This window comes from Apodemus sylvaticus, chromosome 17 (assembly GCF_947179515.1).
Source record: "Apodemus sylvaticus chromosome 17, mApoSyl1.1, whole genome shotgun sequence".
Classification (NCBI taxonomy): Eukaryota; Metazoa; Chordata; class Mammalia; order Rodentia; family Muridae; genus Apodemus; species Apodemus sylvaticus.
The window spans coordinates 50,432,395-50,459,305 of record NC_067488.1 but is presented as its reverse complement, the minus strand read 5'-3'; the positions used below and the strand labels follow the sequence as shown (position 1 = coordinate 50,459,305).

General features: G+C 49.2%; 1 protein-coding gene across 3 annotated transcripts; it reads left to right on the top strand.

Moving 5' to 3' along the window:
• Positions 1–1,777: 1,777 nt before the first annotated feature.
• Positions 1,778–26,628, top strand: Rangap1 (Ran GTPase activating protein 1). 3 transcript variants are annotated; one of them, XM_052160606.1, is made up of 16 exons: positions 1,779–2,000; positions 7,696–7,842; positions 10,599–10,726; positions 11,993–12,052; positions 12,635–12,814; positions 14,673–14,807; positions 18,494–18,652; positions 19,475–19,588; positions 19,841–19,940; positions 20,029–20,113; positions 20,985–21,186; positions 21,895–22,014; positions 24,449–24,551; positions 25,321–25,409; positions 25,494–25,615; positions 25,804–26,628. In XM_052160606.1, the coding sequence occupies exons 2-16, from the start codon at positions 7,731–7,733 to the stop codon at positions 25,871–25,873; spliced, it is 1,779 nt and encodes a 592-aa protein (XP_052016566.1). In that variant the 5' UTR covers positions 1,779–2,000; positions 7,696–7,730; the 3' UTR covers positions 25,874–26,628. The 3 variants fall into 3 exon arrangements, with proteins under 3 accessions (XP_052016567.1, XP_052016566.1, XP_052016568.1); XM_052160607.1 differs by lacking the exon at positions 21,895–22,014 and having other exon boundaries at positions 1,778–2,000; XM_052160608.1 differs by lacking the exons at positions 1,779–2,000; positions 10,599–10,726 and having other exon boundaries at positions 7,749–7,842.
• Positions 26,629–26,911: the final 283 nt, after the last annotated feature.

Below are 26,911 nucleotides of genomic sequence, written 5' to 3'. Positions count from 1 at the left end.
ATGTGGGTGCTGGGAATTGAGCTTGAGTCTTCTGGAAGAGTATTTTACCTGCTGAGTCAGCTCTCCCAGCCCAACCGCACACATTTTTTTGTTTTTGTTTGTTTGTTTGTTTGTTTTGTTTTTTGGATTTTGGTTTTTTCGAGACAGGGTTTCTCTGTATAGCCCTGGCTGTCCTGGAACTCACTCTGTAGACCAGGCTGGCCTCGAACTCTGAAATCCGATTGCTCTGCCTCCCAGAGTGCTGGGATTACAGATGTGCGCCACCACCGTCCGGCTGCACACATTTTTTAAAAATACTCTTTGAGAATAAATTTTCAACATTATGTTCTTTTATCTCTAATCATTTCAGCAGTTTTCTCCAAGAGGAAAGAAAATATAGAGGAAAATATATGTCACCCCCAATCTCTCCTTCAACAATGATGGGACAGGCAGTGATTCCATGTAGAGGTTTTTCCCCACACCCAGAATTCACTGATTTTTGCAGGCATACAATGGTTGGGTGTCTGCCAAGGACTTTAGAAATACATGCCAGGAATAGGGTAAAAAGACTGCTCTTGTTACTTTATTTCACACTATCACACGTAATCCACAGTACAATAAAAAATAAACTCAGCAGGGCAGTGGTGGTACATGCCTTTAATCCCAGAACTTGGGAGGCAGAGGCAGGAGGATTTCTGAGTTCGAGACCAGCCTGGTCTACAGAGTGAGTTCCAGGACAGCCAGGGCTACACAGAGAAACCCTGTCTCAAAAAACCAAACCAAACCAAACCAAACCAAACCAAACCAAAAAACAAACCAAAAAACTCAATATTGATACTAACATTTGCTATACAGACACAGTTTGCTAATTATTTTAGTATTGTCCTTTATAGCAAATATTTGTTGCCCAGTGAAAGATGAGGCCTAGGCCCAGGTATTTCACTTATTAAATATGTCTTTTTCATATTTGTTTGTTTTTTCAGGGCTAGGGATGAACTCAATGCATGCCCTTGTCATTGAGCTATGCCCCAGGGCAACCATTTCCACAGTCTGTAAGCAGTAACATTCTTCAACTCGCATGGCACAGGAGATTTTTGGAACAATACAGACCAGTTATTCTGGAAGATGGCCTTGGGTTTTGTTTCTCTCCTTTCTGTCTGTCTGTCCTGTCTGTCTGTCTCTTTCTCTCTGATTTGATTAATTTTATTCATTTGAAGAATGGACAGCCATCCTGTGTCCTCAGTGTGTCACGCTGTGAGGCTATGGTGGTTGTGTCTGTCCTGTTATTGATGTTAATGTGAACCAGTTGGTTAAGGCCTCTAGTTTGTCTCTATTACAAAATTACTTTCTCCATTTTTTAATTATCTTTAGAGTTTCCTTTCAATTTCAAGGGAATTAGATTTTTTTTAAAGTCATTTCTTTTAGCAAGTAGATCCCTTTTAGTGCTAAAGAGATCCAGGGACCCGCCTTTCACAGTATCGCCTTTGTCAATAAAGTTGTTAACCTTTACGGAAGGGTGTGGCTACTTCACGGCATGGTCTGCCGGGATTTGTAGTCTGCGGGCGCTCCCGTCAAATACTATCCCGTAGAGTCCTGTAGAGAAAGAGCCAGAAGCCGAGAGGGCGGGCGGAGGGGAGTGTTGTGTTCTTCGAGCACCGTGCATCATGGGAATTGTAGTTCGTCTAGAGCATCCCGCTATGCCCGCGCTGGACGATAGGACTTCCTTTCCCAATAGACCCCGCAAGCGGGCCCGGCAAAACCCCGCTTCGGCTTAAACAAATCAAATCGAAGGAAAGAAACTGCCGGCTTTCAAAAATCCTCCTCCGCCGCCATAATCGCTGGTGGAGCAGGTGGTGTGCACAAGGTAGACGAGGAGGCGCGGTAGCGAGGATAGGCAAACAGACTGGTCACTGGACCCGCTTTACGGAGGCGCGGTGACCGTCCCGGCCCTCACGTGGGCTCTCAAGCAGTGACCGACGCGCGCGTTCCGTCCCCCCACGCGGCGGTGCCGCTAGTTTGTGGTGAGTCGGGGCCCTCACGCTCTTCCTGTCACTTGCCTGGGCCACTAGGGTCTGGGTGGGGCGAAGCGATCGCCTTGTTCCTACGCTTTTGACCTCGCTGCGCCGGCATTGGGGCATGGGGCGCTGGGCGGCGCTGCCCCTTGTACGTTTGGGGAAACTGAGGCCTAGAGTGGACACTAGCCACAGCTCCCTCTCTGCGGTGGCGCCTCACGTCGGCGTCCATCTCACCTGGAGGTGGTGCCGGGTGGGGCCACGCAGTCCATCGCTGCCTACCCAGTCGGCCCACGTCCGCGCGGGAAGCCTGGCATGAGTCACTGCTGACGCTTTGCTGGGTCGATGGCTGGCTGTGCACCTGAGGACGGCTCCCACGCGGCCGCCCAGGAGGAGAGGGCGTTTGTGTATTGACCGTTTGTGTGTGCTCCCTCGCAGGCGGTCTGCTGACCTTGGATAGCTCAGTACCATCCCTGTTTTGCTTTGGTTAGTCATTTTTTAAAGTGAATGGGGGAGGGCTTGTGCGTGTCTGTGTGTCCCGGTCCCACGGACAGAGATTGTGCCTCCCTTACACCTGGAGCCCTATCACCGCCACGTTTTTAATCTCATTGCCCCATCGTAGAACTGTAAGAGGTGGCTGAATTCCAGATAGATTTTTATTTTTTTTTTACTCATCTTCGTGTTTGTTGGGTTTCTGGCCCGTGACAGCTGGCTGAGGTGCCCATTTAACCTACCAAACTGGACATGGCTTCCAGGTTCTCCCAGCATCCCTCAGTCCGTCCCTACTTGAAGTTTCCGGTCCGGGGGCTGAGCTGCCTCTCTCCCCTGAAGCTCTTCACTGTATAATCCACACATTTTGGTCCTCTCGCCCTCACTTCCCCTTCCCTTCCTCTCCCTGCCTCTGTCTGCATTTCTCTCCCAGCATACGTGAGCTCATTTTTCCTTTATCTTTTCCCACCCCTCTGACTCCCTGTCTGCAAAGCACCTTCCCTTCCTTGGGACTAGTGAACCCACCAGAGAGAGCTGCCCCCAATAAACCCGCCATTATGCTTTAATTTGGCTTGAACTGACTTATTTGGTCTGAGGAGAATACCTCAGTGTTGTCTTTCTTTGAACCCTCAAATATCAGGCCTTATGCCAGGACCCTGTTCCTGTCAAAAGCAGCTTGGTGTGCTTTAGCTGCTAGACGCCTTCCGGGGACCCTCCTGGTCACTCACACTGATACAGTGATTAGAATGTCCTTTATGGCTTGAGTCTCTTGTTACCTTTTCTCCTCTGCTCTATCCACAGTCCCACTGGCCTTGCAGTTCCTCTTCTCCCATGAGCCTTTGCATATTCCGTTCCCTTTGTAGGAGTGCTCTTCCCTCGCTTGGCTCAGTCTGTGCTATCTTTAGTTTCTTTACATATATAACACCTTTAATCATTCTACTAACTGTACCCCCTTCTCCCAAAAAAAAGAAACCTGTCAAAAACGACCTTCTTCCTTGCCCCTTTCCTGGTTGGCTTGTATGGGTTTTTTCTTTGTATTTTTCAGACAGGGTCTCATGTAGTCCAGGCTGGCCTTAGCTCCTTTAGTAGTTGAGAATGGCTTTGAACTCCTGATCCTCCTGCCTCCCTTCCCAAGTACTACTAGATCATAGGTGTGCCACAGCACCTGGCCTTTTTTATTATTTTATTTTTTGTTGTGCTAAAGATTAAAATCAGCCCCTCACAAATACTAGGCAAGAGTCCCACCACTGACCGGCCCACCCTCATGTCAAAGTATTTTTTCAGTAACATGCAAAATATTTTGATTTTGGAATAAAAGCTTCAAGGGCTGTGTGATATTTACTGTAGTTCTCCTGTTATTCCAAACAGTGTCTGGTACATGGTGCCCAATACAGTGTTTGGCTGACTACTTTGATACTTCATCCTGAGTTGTAATTTATGTTTACTGATTAATAAATCAGGGCATTTGGGGGTAAAATAAGGAAAAGTGATGGGCAGCTGGCCAAGCCCAGAGAAGGCCTCATATGGGCAGGCATTTGGTTAACCCCAGAGGACTCCGGCTCTGGCCTCTGTTTAACTGAATCGCTATCTACATGTGACCTGACCTTCAAAATGTGCTCAAAGAATTACTTGACTGTTTCCTGTGTCTTAGTCTGTGTTCTGTTGCTGTGAAGAGGTACCATGACCGAGGCTATCCTTTTTTGGTTTTTGGTTTTCCAAGGAAGGGTTTCTCTGTTATAGCTGTGGTTGTCCTGGAACTTGCTCTGTAGACCAGGGTGGCGTGTGTATGTATGTGTGTGTGTGTCTGTGTTTGTGTGTGTGTGTGTAATATAATGTCTTATTTAACAGTTTCAGAGGTTTAGTCCACTATCATCACGTTGGGTAACATGGTGGCATGCATGACACTGGAGCATTGGCCGAGAGCTATAACCCGATCTAAAGTCAGGGAGAGAATTCAAGTATATGACCGATGGGGACTGTTCTGGGTCAAAACACCACACCCTGGTTACGTGCCACATCCTCTTTGGGAACATGCAGTTTCCATGCTCTTCCCGTGTGTGGTGGTGCTGGGACTTGAACCTGCAGCCCCATCTGCCTGATAGGTCTCCTCACTTAGCTGCATCAGCCCTGCTTTCTCATTCTGCCAGACTGTTAAGCTCCCAGCTGTGGACATCTTTGTCTTTGGTAGTGACATTATGAAGTATATTGTTTGGTTATAGTCCTACTTCCTGGTATGGAAAACACCTAAGGCTGACTGCTGGCTCAGAGTCCCTTGCATAGTACTAGGATAGGTGGAGGAAGTGATGAGAAAAACCTAAACAGAATTAGAGAGTGGGACTGTCAGATTAGTGACACCTATGACTTAACCAATATGCTTATGTAATAGTCTGTAAACCTCGGAAAGGACAGGACTTGGAAGGCTTACAGATATCTGTACACGGGAGAGTCTTGGAGGCTGTTGGGCCTTAAGAGTGCATGGAAGCACCGGGCGGTGGTGGTGCACACCTTTGATCCCAGCACTTGGGTGGTAGAGGCAGGCGGATTTCTGAGTTCGAGGCCAGCCTGGTCTACAGAGTGAGTTCCAGGATAGCCTGAGCTACACTGGGAAACCCTGTCTCAAAACAACAACAAAAGTGTATGGAAGCTCTGGGCTCTTCCCTAGACCTTCCTTGTGCATTCTTTATGCTTATCCAGCTGTTTATTTGTAGTCTTTAATACCCTTTGTTTGCTGGCATGATGGTGCACACCTCTAACCCCAGCACTGGGGAGGCAGAAGCAGATGCCTCTCTGTGGCTTTGAGGCCATCTTGATCTTACAGACTGAATTCAAGCCAGCCAGAGATATACATCAAGACACTGTATATGAATGAATGAATGAATAAATGAAGTTATTTGTTGGGGGTTAAAGGTATAGTTAAATGCGAGAAGTCTGGGATACTGTCCCCAGCACATACCCACACATGCACATATCCTTTATAATAAACCAGTAGATAACTTTACTTAAACAAAACAAAAACCTGTTTTCCTTGAGTTCTGTGAGTTCTAGCAAATTAATTGACCCCATGGGAGAGTCATGGCCGTTCATAGCCAGGAGATCAGAAGCACAGGTAAACACACTGGGGTTCATGTCGTATCACATGTGGGATAGCCTTGTAGATTGGGCTCTCAACTCCGGGGATTCGAGTGTCCAGACTGAATTGGAGAGTGTGCAGTCCCCTGCAGGAGTCAGTTGCTTGCTTGATGTATGTATTCACTGTTAGAAGTGTCGATGGAGAGGCCAGGGTATTTTCCACACCTGATCTATTGTGATGGCAGCTCTTGTGATGTAAATGCCTCTGGTCTCCTAGGAGCCTCTGAGGGGGGCTACTGTGGCTAGTGCAGTCTCTGGCCAGGGTTGAAACCAGACATGCAGTGGCCTTAGCCACCTGTGCCACCCCCCAGTCATGCCAGCATGGGCAGTGGGGCCTTCCTTGGGATGGATGACCTGGATCCCATAGCCATCTATGTCCTGTTTGAGGAGTGGGACCCTCAGACAGAGTGCTACCAAGATGATCAGACAGGTGTGTGATTCTTGGAGCAGTGGATGCTTTGGGATTTGACTGCCCTACACTGGGTGTCCCTGCTGGGGCGGTTTGGAGGAGGATTTGAAAGACCTGATCTCTCTCCCGACTTTCCAAACTGTTAGTTTTCTAATGACATATTCAGTTCTCTTGGTGGGTTAGCTCTTGGGTTCTCCATGGCAGGAAGGGGGCTAATCCACAACCTGGCTGGGAACTCAGGGGACACTCCATACACACTTTGAGGTTATGCTTGGGACATCAAAGCCAGGGCCTTAAGTTTCTAGAAGAATCCTTTTTACAAAGTTTTTTTCCTTTGTTTGTTTGAGACAGGGTTTCACTCTGTAAACTAGGCTAGACTTGAACTCACAGAAATCAACCTGCTTCTGCCTCCCATGTTCTGGGTGAAAGACATGAAACACTATTTTTTTTTTTTTTTTTTTTTTTTTTTTGGTTTTCCAAGACAGGGTTTCTCTGTGTAGCCCTGGCTGTCCTGGAACTCACTCTGTAGACCAGGCTGGCCTTGCTCAGAAATCCGCCTGCCTCTGCCTCCCAGAGTGCTGGGATTACAGGGGTGTGCTACCACCGCCCGGTGAAACACTATTTTTTAATAATTTTTTAAATTTTGTATACATTTGAGTTTTGCCTACATGTGTGAGGGAGTCTGCTATTCTGGAACAGGAGTTAGTTGTGAGCTGCTATGTGGTTGCTGAGAATTGAAAACTAGTGCTCTTAACCACTGAGCCATCTCTCCAGCAGAAGTATTATTTTTTTTAGTGTGTTGAGTATGTTGCCTTGGATACATGTCTGTATTTGTCTGCAGTGACCACAGAGACCCTAGTCAACATAAGGATGCAGGGAATTAAAATCTAGTTCTCAGCAAGACCAGCCTATTAACCTTACTGAGCCTTCTTCCTAGCCCCGTAGCTGTGTGTATGGTGCGCGCCAGTGTGTGTGTGTGTGTGTGTGTGTGTGTAAGGACAAGTTTTTAATGTGTAAGTATATTCGTGTGAATGCAAATGCCCTGAGAGGTTGGAAGTGTCTGATCTGGAGCTGGAGCTGAACTTGGCAGGCATTTGTGGGTGATGGGAATCACATGTAGTTCTTTGTACAGACAGCAAGTACTCATAACTGATGAGCCATCTCTCCATTCTCCCCCTCCCTTCTCTTCCAAGAGTCTTTTTTTGGGTTTTTTTTTTTTTTTTTTTTTTTTTTTTGGTTTTTCGAGACAGGGTTTTTTTTCTGTGTAGCCCTGGCTATCCTGGAACTGTAGACCAGGCTAGCCTCCAACTCAGAAATCCGCCTGTCTCTGCCTCCCAAGTGCTAAGATTAAAGGCAGGTGCCAAGATAAAAGGCAAATGCCACCACTGCCTGGCCCAAGAGTCTTTTTCTTTTCTTTTCTTTTCTTTCTTTTCTTTTTTTTTTTTTTTGTGTGTTTTGTTTTGTTTGTTTGTTTGTTTGTTTTTGGGTTTTTTGGATTTGGTTTTCTTGAGACAGGATTTCTCTGTATAGCCCTGGCTGTCCTGGAACTCACTCTGTAGACCAGGCTGGCCTCGAACTCAGAAATCCGCCTGCCTCTGCCTCCCAGAGTGCTGGGATTGCAGGCATGCGCCACTACCGCTGGCCAAGAGTCTTTTTCTAATGCAGTTTCTTCTTCAGTTTACAGACCTTCAGGGGAGCCCACGGTCGTAGTCATGGCCTCTGAAGACATTGCCAAACTGGCAGAGACCCTGGCCAAAACCCAGGTAGCCGGAGGACAGCTGAGTTTTAAGGGCAAGGGTCTCAAACTAAATACTGCAGACGACGGTAAGTTCCTGGGCGGGCTATGGGCGGGCTGTGGGGGAGGTGCCACGCTTGCTTGCTGCTCCTCAGCCTTTTGGAGTTCCCTCATCTGTGTCATTTGTCCTGGCAGTCTTGTGCCAACGGTCCATCCTAACAGTGGCCTAGTCTCACTTAGGTGCTTCTGTGACTGTTACAAGGGAGAGGGAAAAGGAGCGGGAAAGGGAGATTCCTTCTCTTTTGACAGGGTTTCATTGACGTATACCTCAGACTAGTCTATACCTGTCTGTCCATCTAGCTCAGCCTCTGGCTTCAGTGCTAGGCTTATCCCACCCCTTCCCATCCCGGGGCAGCTGTCTCCCTCATGTCACAGGCACCGAGGGAGGGAGCTGCAGTAAAACAACAGTACTGGGCCCTCATGGGGACTTTCAGTCCTTGCAACCAGGCATCCTTGGGGGATGGAATCAGGTTCCTGTCTTCCCATTCATGACCAAGGCTTAGCTGAAGGAGAATGATGAATTCCCCCCTGCTGCCTAGAAATAAAGGTATCTGCCCTCAGACCTTGTGAGGCCTCTTGGGGTTCTGGCCCAACCAGAGAAACTGGTTTGGACTTGCCAGATTGTCTCATGCACCCATAAATTACTCCCCTCCCAAAGGGAACCTTTTGAACCTTAGGATGGTATGGATGTCCACCCCTGACAGCGCCATGGTACTGTGAAATTGGGATTTCTCGGTGGATGCCCAGCCCCTCAACCTCACTGCTCTGTGTGGTTTGGTTCCTTGTTTTGTTGTGTTATCTTGAGACAGGGTCTCCTATTTAGGTCTCCTATGTAGATGAGGCTATCCATGTAGCTGAACTCATAAAGATCCTCATGCCTCTTGAGTGCAAAGATTAAAGACATACTATTCGTGGGTTTGGTTTTGTTGTTTTGATTTGGTTTGGTATTATGTTTTCGAGACAGGGTTTTCTCGTGCGGCCTTGGCTCTTTGGGGAATTCACTCTGTTGACCAGGCTGGCCTCAAACTGATTGTGTGGCAGACAATGACCTTGAACTCTTTTTTTTTTTTTGGTTTGGTTTTTTGGATTTGGTTTTTTCGAGACAGGGTTTCTCTGTATAGCCCTGGCTGGGCTGTCCTGGAACTCACTCTGTAGACCAGGCTGGCCTCCAACTCAGAAATCCGCCTGTCTCTGCCTCCCAGAGTGCTGGGCTTACAGACGTGCACCACCACTGCCCAGCAGACCTTGAATTCTTAATTAATCCTCCTGCCTCTACAACTCTCAGGAGCTTGGATTTGTATTGTCATCTCCATGGGAAGTGGGTAGAAACACTGATGTTCTATAAGTGAGACTAACTCATTCAAGGTCACAGATTTCACAAATGGCAAGATTTGTGAGATCCAGCTCAATTCTGTACACCCATTCTTCTGAGCAGACACTGACCTTAATTAAGTAAGAACAGATTTGCTAAAGGCAGTTTCTGGTTAGGCTGATGACCCGAGTTCAATCGATGGAACATGTGGTAAGAGAGAACTGACCCCTGCAAGTTGTTCTCTGACCTCCACATTTATGTGAACACACAAACATAATAGATAAATAAATGCTGTTTGGTTCTTTTCGAAGGCTTTATTCCCATTTTGCAGATTTGAAAACTGACTGAGGACATGATATAACTCCTTAAGGGCACAGTCACCAGTGCTGGAGGTAGGGTTGAGAAACTCAAGCTTTTGAGCTCAGAGTGCAGCTCAGCAATTTAATGCTTGTGTTGTACAAACCCTGGATTTGATGCCCAGCACTGCAGAAAGCAAAGGCCCTGAGTTTGGCTTTGAAATTCCAGTGGATAATTTTTCCATGTCGCTAACATTATATTAGGTCACTAGGAATGCCTAGCTTACCCTAGCCTTGCAGGAACTCCTAACTTTGAGGGAAAATGAGGTGTTTGGGAGGCATCTTTGAGAGATTTGAAACAAAGGACCTGAGAACTGAAGGTCACTTTATCTGCCTTTAATTAATTTTTTATTTTTTATTTATTTTTATTTATTATTTTTTGTTTGAGACAAGGTTTCTCTGTGTAGCCCTGGCTGTCCTGGAACTTACTCTGTAGGCCAGGCTGGCCTCGAACTCAGAAATCTACCTGTCTCTGCCTCCCAAGTGCTGGGAGTAAAGGCGTGCGCCACTACTGCCTGGCTAATTTTTTTTTTTTTTTTTAAATTTTTACTTATTTATTTGGTAAGACAGGGTCTCTCTTTGTAATTCTGGTTGTCCTGGAACTTGCAGTGTAGACCAGGCTGGCCTTGAAGTCACAGAGATCCTCTCAATGCTGCCTCCTATATACTGGGATTAATGGCCTGCCCTTCTGGCCTTTAAGGCTTATGTTTCCTCACACAGCCATCTGGGAAATCAGTCTCTTCCTTTTGGAGCAAGATTTGCAAAAAGCAAAGAGATCAGTCCCCACCATTGTCCCCAGGACCCCTGGAGAGGACTTAAGCCACACAACAGCAAGAAAATCAGAATTTTAAGGATATTCTTGACTGTATAGAAAACTTCAAAGCCTGTCTTTAAAAATCACAGAAGCAGACATGACAGTGACTAGGCCTGTGCTTGCTTGAACACAGAGGACTAGTTTTCACTGCTCTGTGCACTTCCAGAAGCTGCGAGCCTGCCCAGTTCTCCCTTCTCCAGTGGCGCATGGTTCATAGCCCTTGGAGTGACTGAGTCAATGCTTCCTGAGCTGGCCTGCTGGGCTCAGTGCTGCCTAAGCCTGAGGTGTCTTCTGTTTACATAGCTAAAGATGTGATTAAGGAGATTGAAGAGTTTGACGGCCTTGAAGCTCTGCGATTGGAGGGCAACACGGTGGGTGTGGAAGCAGCCAGAGTCATCGCCAAGGCCTTAGAGAAGAAGTCTGAGCTGAAGGTGAGGGCACAGCCAGGAGCTTGTACTTGATAAGATCCCCTCACGGTGCCACAGCTGCCACCTAGATCTCAGACCTGCCAATGCCCTGTCCTGGCGGCCGATACTCACGCCGGTCCTCTCCCGATGACTACTTGAGCACACAAAGTTTCACCCTTTTTCTGAAATGAGGCAAGCTTCATGTAGTATCAGGAGTACAGGGGTCTTAATTGGAGGTGACACCCATGAAAGACAAACTCAGAGAATCTTCCGTTCACAGTGCATGACCCATTCTCCCAAGGAGCATGAACATCAGCTAGCACATGCCTCTCTGAGGCCACTCTTACTGCAGGCCACCTGCAGTAACCAGAGCTGCGACGATGGCTTTTGCAACCAAGTTCTAATGGCTCCTGCCATTGTGACATTGATCTGATCATTTTTACTGAGCTAGCTTTTTATGTATTTTAGGAAAAAAAATTGTGTATGGGTATTTTGCTTGCGTGTATATGTGTATGACACGTTTACCTGGCACCTTGCAGAGGACAAGAGAGGGCATGGGCTCTCCTGGAGCTGAGGCTTTAGGAAATGCTGAGAACTGAACCAAGGTCCTCTAGAAGAGCAGCCAGGGCTCCTAAGTGCTGAACTGTCTCTCCAGCCCCTAAACTAGCCTTTCAAGTAATTAAAGGCGAACACCATTTCTCAAAAAAGAAAGTCACCAGACATAATACACAAGGAAAATAAAATGAATAGTCTGGACTTTATCTTGACATTATTGCCAGCTATTAGCTCCAAGTTTGAATCTTGTTCTCATTTGTTAAAAAGTTAGTTGGTGGGCAAGGCGGTGCCAGTCTGAACTGCCAGTACTTGGGAGGTTGGGAAAGGATAAGGAGTTCGCGGCCGACCTCACTTGCATAGCTTGGGCTACATGACACTCGTGTATGGAAACCAACAAAGTGGCTAACAGTGGAAGTGGGGAGGGCCCAGCCCAGATGGACAGCAGGAGGGCTGGAAAGAGGTCTTCTCCATGGTAACGCCTCTGTTTACTTCTGTGGTGTTCTGTCACCCGGAATCTTCACGGTCCTCCAAAGGTGGACAGAGAGAGAATATGCTTTGCTTCTGGGTCTCTCTTGCTGTGGCCCAAACTGATCTAATTCTCTGCTGAGAAAACTGGAACTAGGAAATGTAGTTTCTGTTGGGTGCCCAAGCTCTCAAAGAGGCATTGCTGGTGTGAGACTTCCCTCGGAGCTGCTCCTGATTAATTCTGCAACTAATACTCTTCTTCCTACACAGCGATGCCACTGGAGTGACATGTTCACTGGAAGGCTTCGGTCTGAGATTCCACCAGCTCTGGTAAGGGACCAAGTTGTGCTTCCCCGCACAACACCCCTTCACACCTGTTTCCTCTGGAGAATCAGTTCAGCCTCATGGGTGAAAACAGGGCTATCCATTTCCTGCCCTGTGTCCGGGGCTGTGGTGGGAGCAGGGGATAATGTGAAGAAGTCCCTCTCACAGAGAGCCTTCCCAAATTTTCCCACCCCCGCCTCCACTCTCTCCCATTACAGTGTAGGTACATAGTAAGGATAATCTGCTCTAAAGCCCGTGGCAGGGCCGGCAGGGTGGCTCAGTGGGTGAAGGTGCTTGCATTTGAGTGCGCACTGTGCACCCCTCAGTTCAAGCCTCATTCAGGTAATGAGTGCCTGGTGCAGAGAGAACCAGATCCCGTAAGTTGTTCTCTGACCTGTATACTTGTATTTAAGTACATGTGTGTCTGGACTCAAGCACAATAATAGTGACAGTAATATATAATTTTTTCAGCCAGTTACTGTGCTACACACTGACTTGGGTATGACCTGTGACAGGGCTTGGGGCTGGCAAAGAAGTGGCATTTGGTAGATGTCTGGGAGAGACTGAGCGAGTTCTCTCTCTGTCCAGATCTCACTAGGGGAGGGACTCATCACTGCAGGAGCACAGCTGGTGGAGCTCGACCTCAGTGACAACGCATTTGGACCCGATGGAGTGCGAGGCTTTGAGGCCCTCCTCAAGAGCCCAGCCTGCTTCACCCTGCAGGAACTCAAGCTTAACAACTGTGGCATGGGCATCGGTGGTGGCAAGGTGGGTAGGCAGCCCTTCCTGCATCCACACTGGGCTGTGTGTCTAGCCCTTAACAGGAGAGAAAGAAAAGCAAAGCCTCAAAGATAGCAGCCTGCAGCCCGAGAGGAAAGGAGTCCAGAAGGTTAGGTTGCTTAGCAACCATTTCAAGTTCTTGAGTTGCTTGGCAACGGAGAGGCAGTGCTTCTGCATAACCTGCTCTGACCTGCTTGCTGTGCAGAATTCAGGGTTGGAATATCCCTGTACCAAACCTCTTGTTACTCAGAACAGCAGGCACAGCCCCAGTCATAGTTGGCTTATTTCTGGACAGGGCTGTGCCTTCAGGTCACCCTGTGACTACCAGGCATGCAGTGATGGAGACTGCCCTCCTCTTTGCCACTCCTTTCAAGGTTCCATCAGACCCAGAGCAGGGACACAGCTAAGGGAGATGGGGTGTATTTATGAAGATGGTTTTGTGTACACAGCTGGTGCCATCTCCATTTTCCTGTACGAGTAAACAAAGGTAGGGAGTGGGGCGAGTAGAGAGTTTGAGCCTTCACTAGGGTTCTGGGTTTTTTGTTTTGGTTTTTTTTTTGGTTTTGGCCTCTTATTACAACAGTGAGTATTGAACTAGAACCTAGGGCTCCACCATTGAGCAAAATCTCAAGGCTCCAGTCAGATCAGAAAAACTTAGAATGGGCCTTGTATTGTCCCAGGCTAAGGAGCCAGTGACCAGCTCTGTAGAGGTTGTCCTGTGTTGTGAAGGGAGAGGTGACAGGTTCCAGTCTTTCCCTGTCTCACACCTTTTAATTATTTTGTTTATATGAGCACACTGTACCTGTCTTCAGACACACCAGAAGAGGGCATCTGATCTCATTACAGAAGGTTGTGAGCGACCATGTGGTTGCTGGGATTTGAACTCAGGACCCCTGGAAGAGCAGTCAATGCTCTTAACCGCTGAGCTATCTCTTAGCCCTGTGTTTTGTTTTTTGAGCTGATATCTTGTAGCACAGCCTTATCTCAGACTCTGCACTCAGCTGAGCATGACCATGAGCTTCAGCCCTTCCTGTTCCTCCTCAGTGCTGGGATTCCGAGCCTTTTTCTCTGTTGTTAGGGATCGATCCCAGCGTGTGCATATAAGTACTGCACCAGCCAAGGTACATCCTTAACCAGAAAGTAGTCTTCCTCTTCTGTGTGGCATATTGGAATGGCTTACATCATCCAATTTGTACTTGGGACTCTTTCTTCATAAGTAAAATAAAGGTGACTTAGGCACAAGTATTGTCAGATGGTACATATGGTCCATGGTCTGACAAGAACTCCCTCATAGTATGGGAGAGACTCCATTATGATACACAGTGTGGTTTAGTGACGGGAGAGAGTTTCTTAGCTGGTTGCTGTGGCCCATGTTGGTTGTTAATTATTCTGGAGGCTGAGGCAGGAAGATCACCACCCTGAACAACATAGCAAGAAGGAGGCACTTGGCTGGCAGAGTTACAGAGTGTGAGTTCAAGGTCAGCCTCAAATATATGAGACCCTATCTCAGTGCAAGAGCCTGGCCTCTCATAGTCTAGTTCCTTCATCTGGAAGGTTGAAATCATGACAGTTTTAACCTAGCAGAACTCTGAGATAACTGGGAATCCACACCACAGCTAGCTTAAAATCCAGCTGGTCCATCTGCCTCTAAGTGCCATAGACTCCTGCGAGTACGAAACCCCAAAAAGTACGAAAATGCCACAAAGTATAAAAGGTCTGTGGCCATTGTGCTTTAGCAGTATCCACTGGGCTACCCCAGAGGAGGTGTGGGCCTGGAGAGCAGCTGAGAGGCAGGTGGGACCAGGGCCTGGCCAAGCTGTGCACACCGCGGTGCCTTTCCATACAGATTCTGGCAGCAGCTCTGACTGAGTGTCACCGCAAGTCCAGTGCCCACGGCAAGCCACTGGCCTTGAAGGTATTCGTGGCCGGCAGGAATCGACTGGAGAATGAGGGAGCCACTGCACTGGCAGAAGCTTTTGGGGTGAGTTGTTTCTTTTACCTTGCTGTGCCATACACCGAAGGGGGTCATGACAGGTTGACAGCCTCGGGTTGTTAGTTTTGTTGGGTTAAGATGGGGGTGTGTCTAGTTCTGGCTGGCCTAGAACTCTATGTAGACCAAGCTGGCTTAACCTTACAAAGATGTGCTTGCCTCTGTCTCCTGAGTGCTGGGATTAAAGTTGTCTGTCACCGTACCTGGCTTCTTTCTTTTTGGTTTTTTCAATGTAGCTGTGGCTGTCCTGGAACTCCTCCTGTAGACCAGGCTGGCCTGTCTCTGCTTCCCAAGTACTAGGATTAAAGGTGTGCTCCACCACTGTCTGGCTGTTTGTCAGACTGTTTATTACAGGTGTGTGGATGCCACAACATAGTGCATATGCAGAGCTCAGAGGACAGCTTGGCGGCTGGTTCTCCCTCCACTCCGAGCTCCAGAGGCTTCTTTGTCGGACTGCATCGCTTCGCTGCCCCACAGCATCTTTACCAGCTCCGCCTCCTGGTCCCCTTTTCTCCTGTCCCACTGTTCTAGGACACTACACCTGGGTGCTACTCCAGCTGGGAGGACAGATTCTGCCCTCACTAGGGATGCAAACTTGGGTCTTCATTCTGTTCCCAGCAATCAGCATTTCCCTGCACTAAGCAAACAGCAGCAGCCCTATTGTGGCCCTCAGTGGCCGGCCCAGCAGCTGCCCCAGAAGGACTCCCGGCACCGTTGGTGGGAACGGTCCTTGCAGACTGTTCTCTAGGCTGGACGGGAACTACTTGCTGCCGCCGGATAGGCCCTTCCTGGGGCCTGCAGCCCTCACGTCCTTTGCTCTGCCTAGAATTGGGTCCTTGCTCCAGGCAGTGTCCCACACTGAGTCTCTAGTGGTCAGTGTAGATGAAGGGCTGTGATCTCTAATGTAGCTAAGCAGTAGCATTTGGACTTGGGTTTAGGGGTCCTTGCCATGGACAATTTCTTTTTTAAAAAAATATTATTTATACAAGCATACTGTAGCTGTCTTCAGACACACCAGAAGAGGACATTGGATCCCATTACAGATGGCCGTGAGCCACCATGTGGTTGCTGGGAATTGAACTCAGGACCTCTGGAAGAGCAGTCAGTGCTCTTAACTGCTGAGCCATCTCCAGCCCGCCATGGACAAATTCAAGCCCCCCCCCCCCCCCCCCCCCCCCCGCTTGTTTCAGCTTCCTTTCCTTGGCAGCGGGGGCAGGGTGTGTGTGTCAGAAAACAATTTGTTCTGCAGCCCACCTCACTTTGGCCGAAGCTTAGGAATTGGCCAGGTTGGCTGAGCAGTGAGGCCCTGGGATGGCAGGTGCTCCCCACCACGCCCTGGCATCTTCATGTGGATCCTACAAGTTGAACTTGGGTTCTCATATTTGCAAGGCAAGCACTTGACTGACTGAGTCTACATTCTGGGCTTTGTGGGTGCTGGGTCTTAAACCCAGGCTGAGGGTGTCTGTGTGAGATACTCTACTCTGTCTAAACATGGGACCTTTCCTTGAAAATTTGAGGGTAACCAGGTACAGCCCTCATGTGGAAAGGACGGCATCTAGGAGGAGCCAGAAAGTCTCCAGGTGTCCAGGCTGGTCTGTGTTAGATTGTACCACCTGGAAGAATACAGGAAAAGAGGGTTTGGGGGGGCGTGTATGAGTGCTGTGCCTCAGAGGCCTTCGGTTGACCTGTACTCCAAGGTAGTTTGGAGCTGCCCAACATGGATTGTGGGAACCATCAGGGTTTCTACAAGAGCAGTGTGTGCGCTTAGCCCCTGAGCCTTTTCTCCAGGCCCTGAAATGCAGGTCCGGACTTCTTTTTAATTCCTGTGTCTCACCTGCATGTGTGCGGTGAGGCTGGGATGTAGGCGCTGGGAGCAAGGCCTGGGCGGAAGAGAGTCTTAGTGAGGAGTTAGTCTAGATCAGGTGTGTGTGTGTGTGTGTGTGTGTGTGTGTGTGTGTGTTGGGCGGATCTTTATTTGTTATTTGAAGTGGAAAGTCCCACCCTGAATGTGGGCAGAACCATTCACGGGCTGTTGGTTGAATTGTCTGGTGAAGAAAAGTAGCTGCAACCAAGTGAGCAAGGTTTGCGCTCTCCCGTCCTGGGGAGGTGATGCCAACAGCTGGGTGCTTTTCCCTTTCCTTGGGGCTTCTCCTGCAGCTCTGAGGAAGAGGGACCTGTGCAGCTGATGCAGCTTCAACCGGAACGGAAAAACAAAGGGGACTGCATATGTAACAACATTTAACACAACTCTGAAAAGGACTGGGGCTCTGTGCCCCAGTTCACAAAACAGAACAAAACAGTTGGGTGTGGTGGCACACACCTTTAATCCCAGCATTCCATTCAGGAGGCAGAGGCAGGCAGAGAAGGTGGAGGAGAACCAGGGATCCTCTGGTCTACAGAGGGAATTTTAGGACAGCCAGGAACATAGAGAAAAACAAACAACACAAAAACCTTTCTTTTAAAAGAAGTTATCTTATGTGTGTTGGTGTTTGGCCTACCTGGCTGTCTACTGTATGGATGGATGCCTCATGGCTGTGGGCCAGAGAAGAGCGAGCACCTCTTTCGGAACTGGACTTTCAGATAGTTGTGAGCCACCATGCTGGGAATTGAACCTGAAATGGTCTGGGTGAACACAGCTATTATAACTCTGAGCCATTTCTCCAGCCTCTTTTTCTTTCTCCTCCCCACAACTAGACAGGCTTTCTCTGTAGACCTCACTATCCTGGTACTTTGTAGAGCAGGCTGGCCTCAACCTTACAGAAACCCGCCTCTGCCTCCTAAGTGCCAGGCTGGAGAGAGAGAGCCTTTTTTTTTTTTTTAAAGATTTATTTATTATATTTATATAAGCACACTGTTGCCATCTTTAGACACACCAGGATAGGGCATCAGATCCCATTATAGTTGTGAGCTTTTTTTTTTTTTTTTTTTTTTTTTTTTGAGACAGTGTCTCATTATGAGGGCTCAAACTCACAGAGATTTGCCCAAGGGCTGGTAAAAGGCGTTTGTCACCATGCCTGGCAACCTTTCCTAAGTGGGGTCACGAAGATGCAGGGGCGGGGCTGCGCTTGCTGAGGACCTGAGTTTGCCTCCCGGCGCCTGTGAGTCCAGCCCCCAGGGGGGATCCTCTGGTTTCTCAGCACCTGAACTCACAGGCACAGTTCACAATAATGGGGTTTTTTGTTTGTTTTAAAGAAAATGCTGGTGGGAGTGTAGCCCAACATGAGTACACTCAAGGCTCTAGTCCTGTGAGACAAATTAAAATGTCAATAAATGGGGAAATGGTGGTACTCAAAAGCAGAGAGGATAAAGTATCAAAGGCCTAGAAAGGATGTGGCCTGAAAGTGAGTCTGTAGCTGGATAGGAGGTCCTCAGGAAGATGAGTGGCTCTGCACATCAGAGAAGACCCCCGGCTGCCTGCCACCACACCACACCACACCACACCACACCACACCAAGGATACCAATGAGGAACCGCCATACTGGCTGTGAACCCGGCCAGTCCTTGGCATCTGACACCTTGTTTTTTCCCTGGATCTGTTCAAAAGCTTGCTTGGAGATCTGTGCCCTGGACACTGGCAGCATCTCCCACTGTGTGTCAGTGGGGCCCCCGGCCACACTTCCCGCTGTGTCAGTGGAGCACCAGGCCACCACACTTCTCAACTCTCTCTTGCCCCACAGATCATTGGGACCCTGGAAGAGGTCCATATGCCACAGAATGGAATTAACCACCCTGGCGTCACGGCCCTCGCCCAGGCATTTGCCATCAACCCCCTGTTGCGAGTCATCAACCTAAATGACAACACCTTCACTGAGAAGGGTGGGGTGGCCATGGCTGAGGTGAGGCGGGTGTTTGAGGCTGCAGGGGCCTCTGGAAGCTCGTGGGCGGGCGTGGCTCTGCCCCTATTTTCCATCCTTCTATGTTGAATACCCCAGTGCCCCTCATTTGCACAGAATAGGGTTCCATGTTACAAGGTCTCTGCAACCTAATGTTGAGTGGCCTCTGGGTGGGAAGGGCTCATGAAAGGTAAGTTATAAGTGTCACAAATGCAGGTGTTAGCACTAGGTGGGAGGAGGGATTGGATCTTAGACTTGAGCTGACTTTACTATTATTTAGCCAAAATATATAGTCTTTAGAAAACAACCCTGCCCCCCAAATGGCCTCGAATTCCTTGGTTCTTCTTCTCAGCGGGTCTCCTGCTTCCAGTCACCTGCAGGTTTCTGCTGGTCTCCTGGTGAGACTGCCCTGAGGCAGCCTTGGTAGTTAAGGTGAAAGTGGCTGTATTGTTCCCAACAGCAACTAGGGCCAGAGATAACACCAGGGGAAGGGTGGAGGCTGCTGGCCATGAATGTCACAGCTTGAATAGGATGGGCTGAGAAGTCCAGCTAAATGCAGTGGGGGAAGGGACAGTGGGTACTGGAAAAATGAAGGGCAAAGGAATTTAAGACCTTGTAGTATTGTCGGTCTGAAGCTATCGCTAAGTGATAGGAAGCCATGGAGGGTGAAGCCCTGATGTGATGGGATGTAATTTGATTTGATTCATGCTTTGGGGACAACTCTGTAACATGGGGAACATCAGAGTCCAGTGGGCAGTGATGAGGACTGAGGAGATGCTGAAGCCAGGCCAGGGTGTAACCCAGACCCTCACTCCCTCCTCTCAGACCCTGAAGACTCTGCGACAAGTGGAGGTGATCAATTTTGGAGACTGCCTGGTGCGCTCTAAGGGTGCGGTTGCCATCGCAGATGCTGTCCGTGGGGGCCTGCCCAAGCTGAAGGTGCCAGCTTTTACCCCTGTCTGTGGTGGTGGGGTCTTATATGAAAGGGTGGGCCGGGTCTCAGCCTTCTCACTTTGGTGTAAACGTGTCAAGAACTTTGCACTGGGTTCATGGTATTGGTTTTATTGGTTTAGTTTTCTTCAGTCCCCAGTGCCAAAGGCAGAAGAGTAAGCCCGCTTTCACTGCTGAAGAACAGGGCTGGTCTCTTGGCCCAGGTTTGACATGCCCCTCTTTTGTTCCCCTTGCTTTTAGGAGCTGAACCTGTCATTCTGTGAAATCAAGAGAGATGCTGCCCTGGTTGTTGCCGAGGCTGTGGCTGACAAGGCTGAGCTGGAGAAACTGGACCTCAACGGTAGGCTGTGGGGTGGATCAGCTTTAGCTCAGCCCTGGGCAGCAGGCCCCGCACTGTCCTCTCTGACCTTGTCTCCTTCCTGGATCAGGCAATGCCCTAGGAGAAGAGGGCTGTGAGCAACTTCAGGAGGTCCTAGACAGCTTCAATATGGCCAAGGTGCTGGCATCCCTCAGGTAGGGAACTCTTGAGAAGATGGCTCCAGAGGCCAGGGGTCAGGCCTGCTCTTCGCTTCTCTTTGGCTCGTCTCCTGCTTCCTGCCAGCCCAGTAGCTGGCACCTTGCACTGGGTGTTGGAGAAAGGTTGAGTGTGCTCAGCACAAGACCAGCTTACAGGCCTGTCTGGGTGGCCCTGAAGAGCTGCTGTCCCCCCACCCCAGTTTTTTTTTTTTCTTTCCGTTTTGTGACAGGGTTTTAGTATAATGATCCTGGCTGGCCTGGAAGTCATAGAGATCCCCCTGCCTCTGCCTTCCATCACTCCCAGCAGGTCTTTGGCAGAAGCAGCAAGTGGAGGGGGGTGTGGGAAGTGCAGGCGCCTGAAGGGGTTGGCCTCAGTTCCCAGTAACTGGTAGGAAGGAATGGAAGAGGGTGAGGCGGGCAGCATTGGAAGGTCAGTTTTGCCTCGTCATCTGCCCTGCCTCTGTCATCCCTAGGGAGGCTTCCTTCTCATGTTGACACTGTGTGCCTGTTCTCAGGGCTGGGCCTGGGGACTCCAGTGTAAGGCAGAGCTTCGGGGGGACTAGAAGGACATCCATCGTTCTTCCACACTCCTAGCCTTCTCTGGTCACATGAGATGCAGATGGTGCTACCCCGGACATCCAGGTCTGGTCAGATCCCAGCAGGCTCCTTTACCTGCTTCCATATGGCGCTTGAGGCTCTTTGGAGACAGTGACCATTTCTGGTTCTTCTGTGTCTGTAGCATTCCTTAGTGGAATGAAAACTGGTGACTCTGCTTGCCATCCTGTGCGCGGTGCTTCTTGGCCTAGCCTCAGAGTTAGATCTCTGAGTCAACATGGGCTGCTGGACTGTAGCTGGCTTCTCTCTGCAGTGATGATGAGGGAGAGGATGAAGATGATGAGGAAGAAGGAGAAGAGGACGACGATGAGGATGAAGATGAAGAGGACGAGGAGGAGGAGGACGAGGAAGATGATGATGAGGACGAGGAGGAGGAAGAGGAGGAGCCACCACAGCGAGGGTCAGGCGAGGAGCCAGCTACACCCTCGAGGAAGACCCTGGACCCTAACAGTGGGGTGAGTTGTTATTGGTGGGCACAGAGTCCTGGGGCATAGCTAGTATCTGTTTCAGCCCAGTAATACAAAGGCCTGCTGGTCCTCAGAGTCAGTCCAGGAGGGACCTTTTTGAGTGTTTGCCAAGAATGTTAAGTGTAAATTATAACACCAGAAATTACGCAGAGCTAAACATGGCTCGTGCCTGTCATCCCAGCCTTAGAAGAATGATGCAGGAGGATTGCCAAAAGGTTTTGGGACTATCCTGGGCTACCTAGTTAATCTTTTCTCCTCCCCACAGTGGGCTATCCTGGTTGTTCCTGGGGCAGTCCAGAGCTATGGCTGGGTTGACATAGACTTGAGTCAGTTTCCTGAGCCCACTGGCACTTTGTACATATCTCCTGGGTTCTGAACTCCAGCTGGAGCCCACACTCCTCTGCTCTGGGAGCAGCTGACTGACAAAGTGCCTCTCAGGGTTAGGTTTCCCTGGTACCTGCTGGCAGCCAGCAAGCACCTGTCTTGTTTGCATGTCAAAGCTCCACTCTGAGTGCTAAAGCTATCCTGCCTCAGAGCACCTGGGGTGAGCCAGCGCTTGGGGCCTGTGACTGAGAGCTAATTCTGGAGTCCAGAGCTGGCTGGAGTAAGGATGCTATTGGTGTGGGAACGGGCACAGCCAGGTCAAGGCATCTGGGGTTTGGAATCTACAGAGCCCCTGTGTCACCTGTTTCTCAGGAGCCAGCTCCCGTGCTGTCCTCCCCGCCTCCCACAGACCTCTCCACCTTCCTGTCATTCCCCTCCCCAGAGAAGCTGCTGCGTCTGGGTCCCAAGGTCTCGGTGCTGATAGTCCAGCAGGTAAGCGTGCTCCCAGCCTCCACCCCGTTGTAAAAACGTAGGCTGGGCAGTGAGCTGTGATGTCATAAGAGTCTCTGCTGTGTCCCAGCAAAAAAAAAGTTGGAGAATCTGAGTTTTGCCAGCTTCACTTGTGCACGCCTACAGTGTGTGTTCCAAGAGCTGCCTGCCTAGCTGCTTCCAGGTCAAACCCCCTTTCCAGGTCATCTGTGCAGCTCACGTGCCATCCAGCCTCACATGATGTCATTCAGGGAGGGGCATTCCTTGACATTGTACTGAAGCATGGTTTCTGTTACCCTGGCAACCTGGAGATCACATATGTCCTTAGGTGAAAAAAAAAAAAAAAAAAAGCATTGCATTTTGCTAGGCACACATCTTTACATTCAGACTTAGAAGGCAGAGGCAGGTGAGTTCGAGGCCAGTCTGGCCTACATAAGATTTCCAGGCTGGAGATAGAGTGAGACACTGGTCAATAAATTAAAAAAAAAAAAAAGTCCTTTTATTTTGTATATCTGTGGAGGTCAGAGGACAACTTGCAGAAGTTGGTTCTCTTCTGCTGAGAATCAACTTCAGGTTTTAGGCTTGGTGTGCAGGGTTAGAGTTTAAGATGGCAGCCATCCCTCAGGCTGATGTGTGGTGGTAGAGTAGGATGACCACACTCTGTGTCTCCTCATACTGTCCTGCCCACCCACTCCCAGTAACGACACAGACTTAGTAGAGTTCAGGCTGTTTTCCAGCTAGCTCGTCTAGCGTCATCATCTCTGTGTTGTCCTTGTTGGCTGCCTGTCAGTCACCCAGGGCTCCTCTGCATCGCTGGGCATCTGTCTTCAGCCAACAGGCCCAGAATATCTGACCAACCTTCTTCCTGTGAAGCAGGAAATGGGAAGGACTGTCCTACCTTGACTCTGCAAAGTTGGTCAATCAGCTTCCCAGTGTCCTGTTTGTCCACAGTGTACTGTCAGCAGTCGAGGTGAGGGCAGTTTGTTGCCTGGTGGCAGCATTGTTTGGAGCAAATGCCACATAGAGGCGCTTCGAGTTAGTCCTGGGGGCGCTGCTGGTGGGCCTTGCTGCCATGAAAGCACCCGCTTCCCTCTGAAAAGGCTCCTCACCGAGCGTCATTCCTGATCAGCGTGAACTAGCAACCAGTGTTGTGTACACGTTCATGCTTTAATTTACAAAATGAAAGACAAGTTATTGTATGACACATGTCATCATCAAACAAGATCTGCATCATTCATTCTGCTTCTCTTTCAAGGCAGCCTGAGAAGCTTTAGCTTGGATTCCTCTGAAGATTTATTCTGGTTAAAAGAATTTTCTAATTTTTGTTTTGTTGTTTGTAACGTAACATGAATTTCTCTAGCCTTTTTTCCCCCCTGAGATAGGGTTTCTCTGTGTAGTTCTGGCTATCCTGGAACTCACTCAATAGATCAGGCTGGCCTCGAACTCAGAAATCCACCTGCCTCTGCTTCCCAAGTGCTGGGATTAAAGGCGTGTGCCACCACTGCCTGGCTTAATCTGATCATTCTTAAGAGGATATTTATAATTAGAATCATTACTGTAAATATATTTGTATGCTAATAATCGAAACAAAATTATATGGGGTCCAAGTGCATTCTTACATTATAGTTTATTTTTTTAACACAGGAAATATTTTTTTAATCTTTCCCTCAGAAACTGTTTTCAAACTATTTTTTCCTATGGTTTTCTTATACCCAGTTTCTTTTTTTTCTCTAACTATTTTCAAACTTCTCCCCAGTTGAGAAGTTTGGGGCTTCTCACACTGCAGCTCCTGGAAGACTTTCCTTCGGCCCTTTGCTAAAGCAGGGCCCTCAGGCTGGCTTGTGTTCCAGCGGGCTTCAGTGTGGGCTCTGTACGGCTGGCTTGCTCAGTTGCTAAGAAACCCTTTGCCCAGCTGCTTCAATGGCCTGCCCATGTTTATTGGATCTCTAACTACCATGTTGGATGTCAAATACTGTCAGACTATTAACCCACCAGCTCCAATAAACACATTTATTATTGTCAGGCTTTAGCTTACCCTGTTCCTAACTAGGTCATGTAACTTAATTAACCGGTCCTCTCCCAGAATTCATATCTCTCACCTTTTTCTCCGACCTCAGCTATATGCTGTCAGCTCTTTCAGAGAATGCCTTGGGCAGGTGAGGAAAGACAGAGACACATTCACACAGTGCACAAAAATATTACCCCAGCACCTGGGGAGAATGGTACTTAACTCACTGCTCATACCTGTTGTGGCTAGGTTTTCACCAGACTCCAGGAAATAATAGCTACTGTGGAAAGTAGCTACCAATCCTTGCTGCCCACCATGTCTGCCTCCCCCCCGCCCCCTTAATATGGCCAGGGCCTTCTGCAGCTATTTTGTATGAAGTCAGAGCCTCAGGGCTCTGGCATCTAACCAGGTATTATGTCTTGTCCTCAGGTTGATACCTCCGACCCTGAGAAGGTTGTTTCAGCCTTCCTGAAGGTGGCGTCTGTGTTCAGGGATGAAGCCTCAGTAAAAACAGCAGTGCTGGATGCCGTCGGTAAGGGGAGACAGAGCTGGCAGACCTAGATGCTCTCCTGAATTCTGCATTGGGGAACTCCCCAATGCATAAGGTTGTATATAGTTAGAACTTAGGCAGTGGCTTGCCCCACCCTATCTGGCTGATCTTAAAAAGCCAGACAGTCAAATCTGTAAGGCCCTGTGAGTTCTTCTGTCAGGGAGTCCTTTGTGCCCCTGTGGGAGACTGCACATGTGGTCATAAACAGAAGGCACCTACTGTCGCCTTCATATCATTTCCTGGAACCGTTGTATCATCTCCAAACCCTACCTTTCCCCATGTTCTGTTTCCAGTCCAACTCTGTTACCTTCTACCTGTCACATCTGTTAGAGCCTCCAGGTTTGTCAGGTTTGGCAGAAAAGAGAGGAGGGCTGGTCAAGGACTAGGTCGTGGGAAGAGAAAAGGAGCAGACACACATGCCTCTTCCCGGGCTGTTCAGATACAAGAGACTTTCCTTTCTCAGCTAGTATCCAACACCTCCCCAGTGGTTTCTGCCGCTCTGGCTCCATGTGCAGGCTGTACAGGATGGTACTTACTGTCACCACACCCGTTACATAGGCCGCCAGGTGGGGAAGTGCTCCATCTGGTAAACTGAGCCTTCCCTTGGCTCCAGTACTCAGACCCCAGTTAGCTGTACCTGCAGCCTCTTCAGTCTCTACCTCTTGACAGGGCCAAGTCAGGGGCTCCGGATACCCTTCTGTCTAACCCTCTCCCGCCTGCTTACTACCGCACTCCATTTCTGCCTCCATAGATGCCCTCATGAAGAAGGCCTTCAGCCACTCCTCTTTCAATTCCAACACCTTCCTTACCCGGCTGCTTATCCACATGGGTCTGCTCAAGGTGAGGCTCCACGGCACTCTGGGTCACTGAGGGGGGAGGCAGGGCTCACGGGTGACCTTGGGACTTACCCACCTTCATTTGCAGAGTGAAGACAAGATCAAGGCCATCCCCAACCTTCATGGCCCGCTGATGGTGTTGAACCACGTGGTGAAGCAGGACTATTTCCCTAAGGCTCTTGCACCCCTGCTGTTGGCGTTTGTGACAAAGTGAGTAGTGAGGCCTCCGTGTTCCCGTCTCTGCCTGAGCTAAGGTTCTCGGGTGGGGGTCAGTCCCAGTCCAGCCCCCATGTGAAGTCCAGAGATGCTAACTTCCCCACCAGGAAGCAGACCTTTCTGACCATTGAGCTCCCAGAATCCAGATGTCCACCTGACTCACTGAGCTGTTCTCTCCACAGGCCCAATGGCGCACTGGAAGCCTGCTCCTTTGCCCGCCACAGTCTGCTGCAGACACTACACAACATCTAGATGTAAAGCCAGCTTCTCATCCCTCACCCTGCCCCAGTGACTGGGGGACTTGGATGGACTGAGCTCAGCCAGCATTTCCATTGGATAGGATTTTGACCAGAGGCAGGGGAGGGTCTTTGTCTCATGTCATATTGGTCCTTTGATACTGTGTTGGTTTGGTGTGTGTGTGGGTATGCACTTCCTGTCTGGATTGCAGATTTTCATCTCCCTGCTGGACTAACCCGGGTCCACTGTGGGGTACTGATGCCCAGGGAAGGGTCAAAAGCTGCTTTGTTATTAAACTTACGCCAGCTTGGCCATAGGCCCATAGGCTGGCCTGCCTGTCCTGCCTTCCTGTCCCACCAAAGCCTGGGGAATTACTGTGCTGTGTCCTCCTGTGTCCACCGTGCCTAAGGAATAGACTGTCAGAGATGGCTGTCATTAGAAAGTGAAACTCTGGCCTTAAGCATGTGGCTTGTTGGAGCAGCCAGGGGCCAACCCCAGAGAGCCCGAGAGTGGGAGTAGCCTGGGGCACCCTGGCCCTTGGACCCAGTAGAAAAAGTACCATGGCTGGCCCAGCCCTGTTCTTCATCCTGTAGGCGCGTTGGGCTACCCTTCTGAGATAGGAGTGTAGTAGGGATGGAGCTGGGTGGGTGATGCTGTGTGACTTCCTGAAGTGGTCGCTGCTGGGCCACCTCCTACTTCCCGTTGTGTTGTACATCTGGGCTGTGCCTGGGAGCTTCACAAATAAAAGTCATCTGTGGTAGTTGCAGACACCAGAAGCTTCTTTTATCAAGTGGGGCCTCTCAGGTTCAGACAGTGGTTTGGGGGTAGGGTTAAAAAAAGTCTCACATAGCCTTAAATACACTGTAGCCAAGGAGGACCCAGAACACAAGATCCTCTTCCTTTTACCTACAACTACTGGTATATACCTTTTATCCTTTGACCTTCACACTCGCTGTTGCATTTGCATGTGCAAATAAATGTAATTTTTTTTAAAGGTTTATTTATTTATTATAGGTAAGTACACTGTAGCTGTCTCCAGACACACCAGAAGAG